The sequence below is a fragment of the Argopecten irradians genome, chromosome 4, assembly GCF_041381155.1.
Source record: "Argopecten irradians isolate NY chromosome 4, Ai_NY, whole genome shotgun sequence".
In the NCBI taxonomy this organism is placed as follows: Eukaryota; Metazoa; Mollusca; class Bivalvia; order Pectinida; family Pectinidae; genus Argopecten; species Argopecten irradians.
Window position 1 is genome coordinate 30725673 of NC_091137.1, and position 12046 is coordinate 30737718.

General features: G+C 33.2%; 1 protein-coding gene across 1 annotated transcript; it reads right to left on the minus strand.

The window, feature by feature from the left end:
* Window positions 1–1056: 1056 nt before the first annotated feature.
* Window positions 1057–8135, minus strand: LOC138321259 (uncharacterized). Its single transcript, XM_069264808.1, has 4 exons — window positions 8027–8135; window positions 6630–6908; window positions 1993–2110; window positions 1057–1542 (listed from the first exon to the last, which is right to left on the minus strand). Exons 2-4 carry the CDS (start codon window positions 6898–6900, stop codon window positions 1398–1400), a joined length of 534 nt encoding a protein of 177 aa, XP_069120909.1. The 5' UTR covers window positions 6901–6908; window positions 8027–8135; the 3' UTR covers window positions 1057–1397.
* Between the last annotated feature and the right edge of the window lie 3911 nt (window positions 8136–12046).

Below are 12046 nucleotides of genomic sequence, written 5' to 3' on the forward strand. Positions count from 1 at the left end.
GATACCTATCTCTGTATTACGCAAAGGCGGAATAGCACGCGTCAAAGGACGAAAAAAACCAGTTATAGCATAGGTGTTTTTTCCGCTTTCTTGTGTCTCGGTGCTGTTTATTCGAACTTTGGGTAAACAAATTGAGCTTGAATATCGAATTTGGACGAGTTGATCACTATACAATCGTTTCGGTGGTTGATTGCAGCGTGCTACGCTATATTTTTCATAGTTAATTGCACTGTGCTACGCTACACTTATTATAGTTGATTGCACTACGCTACGCTATATTTATCATAGTTGATTGCACTGTGCTTCGCTGCATTTTTCATAGTTGATTGTGCTATGCTACGCTATACTTAGCATAGTTGATTGCACTACGCTACGCTATATTTATCATAGTTGATTGCACTGTGCTTCGCTGCATTTTTCATAGTTGATTGTGCTATGCTACGCTATACTTAGCATAGTTGATTGCACTGTGCTACGCTACATTATCATACTTAATTGTACTACGCTACCCTACACTTATCGAAGTTGATTGCACCGTGCTACGCTTTACTTATCATAGTTCATTGTACTACGTAACGCTAGATTTATCATAGTTGTTTGCACTCTGCTACGCTACATTTATCACAGTTCATTGTACTACGCAACGCTACACTTATCATAGTTGATTGCACTGCGCTACCTACACTAATCGAAGTTGATTGCACCGTAAAACGCTATACATATCATAGTTCATTGTACTTCGCAACGCTATACATATCATAGTTCATTGCACTCTGCTAAGCTATACTAGTCTTAGCTCTTTGCACTAAGCTACACTTATTTATAATTGTAGCTAAGCGTAGTGCAATTAACCGTTCATGGGCGAAATTTTCACTATACTTCAGAGTGCGTACCTTATTTTTTATTATTAGCTGGATACACTCGTATGACTATAATATTATTCTGAAATTACTGAATATGTCAAAATAATATTAAATCAAGAAAATTACGAAAATTTAGACAAACTGAAATAACTTATTAATCAAATCCTTCAAAGAAAGACGAGAAAGCAATTCATTAACATGATATTTATTATTTTATGGCAAAAACAAAACACCAAAAGTCATCCATTAAATGATGAATACTAACATTGCAGACGCGACGCAAAAACATTGTCGGTAGAAGTTTCAGCATGTACTCAACTTTGTTTCAATTCTAACGCCATTTAGATTCACAGTTCAGCAAGATTATGAATATTCAGATGGTCTTCTTGCATATACGAAATAATTTATTAGAATCAACAATGTTGAAATAGACATGTGCTAAATGGAGTTAAAAGATACTAATTGAACACATTTTAAAGATTTTGAAAAATAAATCATTGCAACATGATTTATTAGTTGTATTCAACTGTTTCCTCAACGGCCTCGAGGTCCTCCACCGCCTCGAGGGCCTCCACCGCCTGGAGGACCTCCCCCGCCTGGTGGACCTCCGCCTGGTGGACCTCCGCCTGGTGGACCTCCGCCTCCTCCACCTCTTCCGCCTCCTCGTCCTCCGCCATAGCTAAAAACCAATTTGACGATCTACATGTATTACTTGCAACATTGTGACCAGAGTTAAATATTAGGATTACTTTATATTTTGTGACACGTAATATAAGCATATAAATCATAAGAGTCTCAACAATCATATACAAGCACTATTCTATTACTTCATCAGCACAAAAGATATGACCATCAAAAACAGCTTATTGGTGGGTTTTTTTTTGTGTTGTTGATGTTATTTTATTATTATTTTATCATTATTATTATCATTATTGCTCTTTTGGTTAACTTAAAAGGGAAAACTCCAATAAATAAATAAAACAAAACAAACAAAAAAACAACAACAACAAAACAAACAAAAAACAAAACAAAAAACAAAAAAACAAAAAAACAGAGAGAGATAGAAACAAAGAAATGAAAAGTTTAATATAAGAAGTAAAATAGAGATAAAACGAACATGTATACGTACCCATATCCGAGATAAGCACCCATACCAACACTAAGCATGGTAGTCATGGTATCCGTCTGAGATTGATTTGTCATGATAATTATGCTGTATAAGAGACCGAGCAACAACAAGGTAACCACTGAAACAAAAAATAAAAGTAACCATGACACAACAGAACATGATATCATTGCACGTGAAATCAGTACCGTAGACTTATACAAATGCACGTGTGCTTAATTTCGAATTTGCACGTGTTATGTTTTCGTGTCGGAGGTAATATTCTTTATATCTACATTTTATTGTTACATATTTTTACTGCTATTTATCCCTAAATTATTGTTACATATTTTTACTTCTTTATATCTGTATTTCATGTTTAAAAATGCTCCGCCGCTGACAAATGATTTCTTTTCTCAAAAAATAATTAATTGCGTCACGAAAAAAATCCACCTCACTATGCCCTATTCCGATTGAGCATGTGCCAAAAGCAAATATATATATATATACGTGTATTTTTGCGTTAAATATCACATTTATACATAACTTAAAATCAGTTGTTGTTCAAATCATGATAATCGTTTATGCTTTGTCGGCGGCGAGGAATCTTTAATGTTAATCAGCTACTTAATTTAGAATAGTTTTTAGTGAAACGCAAATTTCGCATGCAGTAAACCAACGTATTTTTCTTGGCTACCTTATTTCCTGATTTAAGTTTCAAAACAAGTTTGTGAAAATTATTTGTGTTCAATATATACTTGAAGAATATTTATTTGCGATGATAAGCTTTCGGAAATGGTATTTCTCACACGCTACATATTTTGTTTGTTTGTTTGATTGATTAAAGTAATGTCCAGTTAAAGACCAGGGTCATGTTGCTTAGTGTCTTCAACAAAATGCTTAAATGATAAATCACTATAAACAGAGCAACGTTTCCAATATACAAGAAGACACAACACGAATATACTGCAGTCTCCCAAAACACGCAAAACACATTGCTTGTTGAAAGTTATACATGTCTAGAGAATCTATGTTATATAGATTGATCCATTTTTAATTTAGACTTTATCAAATAGAGAATTATAAACGACGACTTAGGATAAGATTATAAGACTCTATCATATGTGGATATGAAGGATAGGGATATTCTACCCGAGGGTCATAAAATGCAGTAAAACCCGAGGCTTGCAGAGGGTTTTGCAACATTTTGTGATCCCGAGGGTAGAATATCCCTATCATTCATATCCACTTATGAAAGAGTATTTTTCTTTCATACCTCGACGTTTTATTGCAATTTTACAACTATAATGTCCCGCCATTTTGAAATAAATTCGAAGACATCCACGTCAGAAAGTCAATTTTTACGTGATATTTTCAACAAAAATTCCGTTGTTTGCATCTATTATAGTAAAACCAGTCACGTATGTTAGAAAAAAATGTTAAAATTTTACAGAGGAAATAGAATTTTTTTGACGCCGTGACGTGACGAGGCTTTATCGCATGGGTAGCCATGTAATACAGCCTCAGGCGACATGAGTGTATTGCCCTAGACCAGCCTGTATTACACCCGCAGGTATTAAAGAAGTAAGGTTACTATATATCATCACTTTTAGAGTGTCACATAACATAAAAACTTCAATATTTCATCAATAAATAAAAAACTTAAAATGCACTGCAGACAACATTTGAAAAGGAATTTTAAAAGACTTTGAAAAATTTAATAAAAACGCTAATAGCAACCGCAATCATTATCGTTATTTATAAGAAATAAGAAACAAATTAGGTTGTATGATTTCCATCAAATGATATGGACTGTAATATACATTTATGTGTGAGTTTGGCAATGAAATATATCAGAAGTATACAAAATGTCTATTACCAGTAAAAACTTTGTAAAGGATACATTTAAAAACTTATCTAACATAAAATTACAAGAATCGTCAAAATATATGTTTTTGGTGACGTTTTCAGCCTCATACACAGATTATATATATGTTTTTGATATCATATTTTTTTCTTTATGACTCCGATTTTTAGTTTAATGAAAAGACAATTCACATCTCTAATATTGGACAAAAAATATTGCATCGAAGTGTAAAGAATCAAAATTTTAAACAAAATAGTTATTAAAAGTTTTCTTAAAGATGCTCCACCGCTGACAAATGGTATTTTTTCACTATTAAAAACAGCAGCAGACGATTTAGTATTTTTCTTCAGTTACAATAGTTACTTAATTTACACCATTACCACCATTGAAAAGTTTAAGCTTCTAATGTTACTTCAAGTTAAAAATATAAAAAATGATTAATTGCATCCCGAAAAAAATCCATGCTACTATATCCTATATGGAATGAAGTACTGATTTTGCATGTACCAAAGGCGAAGTAAATTATTTCTTATTATTTTTTGTGTTAATTATATATATATATATACGATTAAACACCAATTATTGTTCAAATGATGAATATCATTTATGCTTTGTTGGCGGTGGAGCATCTTTAAACTGTAAACCAACTTTTCTTCCCGTGCTATTTAATTTCGCGAATTTTGCTATCCAAGTCAAATTTCATCTCCGCGAATTAACATCAAGGTCCTTTATATTAAAAAGGAACTTTCATTTCATATTTAAATCCACAGGGACTTGTAACGTAGGTTGTGAGAAGTGTGCTGTGTATACATGTGTACTAGGCCTATATACTATACAAGAGGCCCATGGGCCTTAACGGTCACCTGAGTTAGAATATATAATGAAACAAATAATGAAACAAATTAAAGACATATAAACACTATATGCTGGGCCTTGAAGTTGGTCAGTGGTTTATAAATTTGACCTTTTTAGACTATGAAGAGTATTTGCTTCCATCAAACCTGTGAACTTAGAGGTATTTTTTGAAATTTTAATCAATTTGACCCTGTTTGGTCCTGCCCCTCTGGTCCCCCATCGAGGACGGATATGGATGTTTAAATGCTATATCTTAGGCTAATAATTCTAATCAAGTTTGACTAATTCCTACGAAAATTGGGCAAATAATGTACACAAATATGTTTTTCCTATATAAACTAAAGTAAACTTGACCCCTCCCCAGGGGGTAACGTGAGACCCCAAGGTCATTTAATTCACAGTTTTTATAAAACACCTGAAGACCTTTCCATCTATAATTATATGATTCTACTATATCCAGAATTTTAGAAGATTTTTGAAGTTTTAGCCTATTTAACCCTTTTTTAGCCCCGCCCCTCTGCCCCCAGGGGATCAGCCTGGACCAATATGGATATGATATTAAAATGCTATTTCAGGCTAATAATTCTAACCAAGTTTGACTCATTTCCAATGAAAATTGAGCAAAAAATGCTTATAAATATGTTTTCCCTATATAAACTATAGTAAACTTGACCCCCTCCCCAGGGGGAAACGTGAGACCCCAGGGTCATATAATTCACAATTTTTGTAAAGGACCTTAAGACCTTTCTATTTATGAAAAGTATTTGTTTCTACCATTTCCAGAATTTCAGAAGAAGATTTTTGAAGTTTTAGCCTATTTGACCCTTTTTTAGCCCCGCCCTCTGCCCCCAGGGGGTCGGCCAGAACCAATGTGGATATGATATTAAAATGCTATCTCAGGCTAATAATTCTAACCAAGTCTGACTCGTTTCCAATGAAAATTGAGCAAAAAATGCTCATAAATGTGTTTTCCCTATATAAAGTATAGTAAACTTGACCCCCTCCCCAGGGGGAAACGTGAGACCCCAGGGTCATATAATTCACAATTTTTGTAAAGGACCTTAAGACCTTTCTATTTATGAAAAGTATTTGATTCTACCATTTCCAGAATTTTAGAAGAAGATTTTTGAAGTTTTAGCCTATTTGACCCCTTTTGACCCCGCCCCTAAGGCCCCTGGGGGTCAGTCATAGAAAATTTGTTAATAAGATTAAATGGCCATCTCATACTGATAATTCTGACAACATTTGACTCATTTCCTATTACAAATGACCAAATAATGCGCAAAAATGTGTTTTCTCAATATAAAGTATAGTAAACTTAACCCCCTCCCCAGGGGGAAACTGGAGACCCCAGGGTCATATAATTCACAATTTTTGTAAAGGACCTTAAGACCTTTCTATCTATGAAGAGTATTTGATTCTACCACATCTGTGAGTAGAGAAGAAGATTTTTGAAATTTTACTCAATTTTACCCCTTTTGGTCCCTCCCACAGCCCCCTGGGGGGTGGGGACCATATAATTCACAATTTTGATTGGCCTTATGCCTTAGAAGGTTTATGCAAAATTTCATTGAAATTGCTTCAGCAGTTTTGGAGAAGAAGTCGAAAATGTAAATTGTTTACGGACATACGACGGACGACGCACGACGGACGACGCACGACGCACGACGCACGACGCACGACGACGGACAAAAGGCGATTAGAATAGGTCACTTGAGACTTCGTCTCAGGTGACCTAATAAAAGTGCACATGTATATACAGCAGACTTTCTCACAACCTACGTAATAAGTCCCTGTGTTTAAATCCGTGAACATTAATACTCGCGAACTTGTTTTGAAATGGAAATCGCGAAATAAATAGCCGCGAAAAAAAAAATCGGTTTACAGTAGTTATCTGGGAATATATTTCGCCAATCATCGTCTCTTCCATGACTAATACCTGAAAACCCGACACTGTTGTCATCCTCGACGTAATACGGTCTGTATCTGACCAATTCCCGGTAATTCTGTTCCCCTGTCTGCGCTGGTCCAGTAGTGAACGTGCTCACGGCCCCACTATTAACCTGGAACACTGGCGACGCCGACAGCTGGGAAGTAGCCACTTGTGGCACCGTGCTAAAGAAGCCGGTTCCTTGTTGGCCATTAACTTGGTGGCAAAGGAAAATTGCGATGTTGATAAACACGCACCATATTAATGTCTGGCGAATCATCCCGCACACTGAAACAAAGAAACATTTATATCTATTAATGATTTCATTTTTCTTTTTATTCATTTCATTTTATTTTGTTTATTTATTGGTAATATTTATTTTATTGATTTAATTTCATTAATTTATTTCTACTTGCTATTTATTTATTTATTATACCTTTAATTATGTTTTTATATTTATTCATTTCTTTATTAAATTTGTCAAATATTTGTATTTCCATCTCTTGATATGATTTATCATAAATAAAGAACATTCTATTTAGTTATCAATATTTTTCTTCAGTAAAAAAGTTACTTAATTTTCACTTTTTACACTATTACCATCATTCAAAGCTTCCTATTTTACTTCAGACTAAAAGTATTAAAAATAATCAATTACATTCCAGAAAACATCCAGAAAACAATGCCTTGGAATGAGGTGCTAATAGCGTAGACAACAAAAGCAAATCAAAATATTTTATGTGTATTCTTGTGTTAAAGGCCCATTACCTTTCCGAAGCAAAACGTAGAACTATATAGCATTAGAAAATGTATAGCGTAAAAATAATACGACCCTTATTATGAAAAATAACATTTAATTCATTAAAACAAATAGCTCAGAAGGTGATGATAAGTGTAGAATTAATGTTTACTTTTCTGACTCTACAAAATTATCAATCTCATTTTTACATTCCTATTCAAAAAAAAAAAATCAAAAAAAAAAAAAAAAAAAAAAAACAGAAGGCATTTCAGAAAAACTTAAACTATAAGTACATATACGCGATTACATCAGTTATTTGTTTTTGCTTTATCGGTGGAGTCGCATCTTTAAAACTGCAATTAATATACTTAAGAATGCACAGTTGCAGTGCAGTGAAAAAATTTTCAATATATCTGTCATTAACAACTTTATTTCATATATTTCCAATACAATTGTATCTTTTTAACGAACATTAAAGAACTTCTGTTATCGCATGAAAGCACCAAAACTTTCAAAGACTATTTAACTATAATATGTTATACATGTATTTATATTACATTAAAAGCCTTTCGATGAAATTCATTGAGAAAATTCGGGCTATATATAAAAAAAAAGCTGAAACCAAACATTGAATTTTCAAAGAAAAAAATCCATCATAACAACTTACCCTTTCCCTGACTCTGGTGACTGCGGGAGAGTGCAACATTCACCAGTCAGGTAACTGTGTATATAGGTATTCCGTGCCTTACCGGGGCTTACCTGTGGAGGTCACGCCTGACTGAAAAACACCTGTGTGTCAGTGTCTCGCCTAGAGTGATGATGGACAGGAAGCTTTGATGCTACTTCCTTTTACATGTTACACTGACCAACCGTTAGAAATATAAGCCCTTCACACCCTTACCTCATAGCTATTACCTACCATGGTTTTAATGTGATTTATAGGTGTCGGGTAACTGTCTATCAAATTTGACTGATGGCAATATATCATTTATCATTAGGAAAAAATTATAGTCATCATTTTTGTGGAAAATATTTGAATCTGAAATTCCATTTAAAAGTAAATGTGCATAAAACAATATCCATAATATTATTCAAGCTCTTTTTTATTTCTTTTCATTTACATGGATATATTTTTTCATTTATTAATGTCTTTAAAATTCACAAAACACACGCAAAATGATTATGATATCAGATATGAATTACTTTTTAAAAAATACAAATAAAACTTATAAGGTCCCAATATTAATCAATTTAAACGAAGTGGACTTTTGAAACAGTTGAAATACGTAGTAAGTGAAACACGCGTCTCGTTTTAGAGCTAGAAACTCGAGTTATTTATAGTTATTTTATCAACAGGTATCCTCCGAATACAAACACATAATACAATGTATGTACGTGTGGAATGTCATTTCAATGCAATGTATCGTTTCATAAATTATCATTGTCAAATATAGTTCTAAAATTTCACTCTCAATAAATCTACATAAATATCGTTATTGAGTTTCCATATTAATGTCATGCTATAGTATTCTAACTGTGTTCTATCCCTTATATTTGCAGTCATAAGTCTATTTTTGTTTTATTGTAATTTAAAAAATACTATCATTTAGCGGGCGCTATTTCTATTTTCTTGAATAACTTATGTTCAATATTACTAAAATCCAAGAATTCCATGTTTTAATCTATATTGTATACTTTGTATTTAAGATTAAAGCTTGAATTTAAAATATTGGAGCATATTCCAACAATTTGTAACTAAGCAAAATGAAATAAAATATAAAGAGATACTTAGCTATCGAATAAAATCTGAAGGTAATAAATATAGATCGCGTCAAGAGTTAAAGATGCTCCACCGCCGATGGACCATAAACGATAGTCATCATTTGAACTATAATTGGTGTTTAATCGTGTATATGTATGTCTAATTAATACAAAAAATAATATGAAATGATTTATTTTGCTTTTGGTGCATGCGCAATCAGCGTTTCATCCCATATAGGATATAGTGCCACGGAATTTTTTCGGGATGCAAAAAATTATTTTTGATATTTTTATCTTGATGTGAAATGAGAAGGTCAAACTTTTCAATGGTGGTAATGGTTTAAAGTAAGTAACTTTTGTAACCGAATAAAAATACTTAATCGCCTGCTCCTGTATTTGATAGAGAAAAAATGCCGTTTGTCAGCGGTGGAGCATCTTTAAGCAGCAGTAAGTTCTGTTAGAAATAATTTGGCTAATAATTTCGAAGGCTGTCGTATGAGCGTTTATGTGTTAGGTATATTATCAGAAAACAAAATCAATACTACATTTATCTATTCATAACTTTGAAGTTTGTCTGCATCTAAAATATTATGTTGGTGCTTAATTTTTGATATCTTTGAACATTATGATAGTACGGAAGCGTATTAGGCTCACGTACGGCAATATTTTTCAGGATAACGAAAATGTTTTATTTGGCGACCGCCATATAATTATCTGGCGGCCGCCAAATAATTATCTGGCGGCCGCCACTTAATTTATCTGGCGGCCGCCACTTAATTATCTGGCGGCCGCCACTTAATTTATCTGGCAGCCGCCATATAATTATCAGGCGGCCGCCACTTAATTTATCTGGCGGCCGCCAGATAATTATTTGGCGGCCGCCAGATAATTAAGTGGCGGCCGCCATAAAATCATATGGCGGCCGCCAGATAAGTATATGCCAGAAATTTAAGTGGCGGCCGCCATATATTTATCTGGCGGCCGCCACTTAATTTATCTGGGCGGCCGCCAGATAAATTAAGTGGCGGCCGCCAGATAATTAAGTGACGGCCGCCAGATCAATTAAGTGGCGGCCGCCAGATAATTATATGGCGGCCGCCACTTAATTATCTGGCGGCCGCCAAATAAGACATTTTCGCTATCCTAAAAAATATTTTCTTACGTGAGCCTAATACGCTTCCGTATGATAGTCTTGTATAGTATTAACTAGGAAATTTAAAGCATTTTTCGTTATGATTCATCGTAAATGGATAATTGTAAATGTATATAATTATTGGAATATATATTATTAAGTAAGAATAGACAATGGCAAATACTGATATTGACAATTATAATGATGGTGAATGATAGTGAGTAAGTCTACACACCAATACGACCAAATACGTGTCTATGTATTCATAAATATGATTAGGAAATTATATAATCAAAATATAGACTGCAAAAGAAAACACATTGAAATTAAACAAGGTATGTAATAATGCAATGTTTGCCATACCAATAGAACGGAGTGCATATTTCCATCTGCTTTGAAGATTTCAGTCGATGTTTCAAAGTTCAAGGCACCGAATTAAGACTTCAAATTACTATTGATGGAAGGAATTTAATCGACTTTTTTTGAAGACATGAAGAACATTTGCATTACTTAATTCAAATGTGGTTTTATAAGGAATACTTGAATAAATGTGAACTGAACTTATTGCAGCATATTTCATAAAGGATCACTGTGTGGAATAAGTTATCGAGGGACGGATTGTCTTACTGTTCTGTTACAACATTTGATATCAACAATACATTGACTTTCGAAGGCCCATCATTCTCTCTCAGTTCAATTTTCAATGAATGTATTGATTCATGGATTTATATCTTTTCGTATGACACCAATCGATATTGAGCCTTTGTTAACTGGAACTAGATGGAATAAAGACTGAACTTCAAAGGCTGACTAAAACAAGTTAGGTCATTCCAATTTGATTTCTTGTTCTTCGGATTTTGAAATTTTAAAATAGGAGCGAGCGAGCGATTTTTTTAATTCTAGAAATATTTTGAAAGTGGAAAAAATTGGAGCGAGCGAATATTTTCACAGGATTTTTTATTAGATTTTTATGTTTATTCGTGAAATAACACTTAATAACCGAGTTTTTATGTTACAATATATTTTTTACTGTTTTCTTCAGTGTTTTCAACATTCATAACTGTATCAAAGATGTAAAACAACAAGAAGCCTAGTAATAGTGCAGCTATTGAAATTATGCTATACACAAAATGCTGTCAATGCATAGTATATTTCAATTTTAAGACAAATCATGACAATTTAAACATTGAATTGCATAGCAATGTTTAATACTTAAAAGGAAATAGCCAAGATAGCTTTACTTATCGACAATAATTTCAATAATTAATTTGCTGTTGACAGAGCTGTCAGCAAAAACCAACAAACTAATAGAAACAATCAGTGATTAGCATTAATGGAATTTTTTTAAAACCAATATAACCTCGTCTGACATGCACATTATTTTTAGTTGACACATTTTTGTTTAGCATGTTACTTAATTAGCTGCTCATACTTACAATAAGATAATGTTTATACATGTAACTAAAAAATATAGACACAAAAATTATTCATTTTAATTACATATTGTAAATAACAATATATGGACAGTATGCCTCATACGTTTCGCCACGTGTATATCAGCACTCATAAAAGAAATTTACTAATTCATTTTTTATGATTTTCTCATGAAACGCTTTGGGTAAATCAAACGCAAACATACATAACAAATCAACACAAAAATGAAGGCGAATGTATGTGGTATTGCTATAGAAAAATGAAACAAACAGTTTAAATAACACTGCGTTTGGATCCCAGTAAAGTGTTTAATTTACTGCCGATATTTTACCGAATAGCAGACGAATCGTCACCTACATG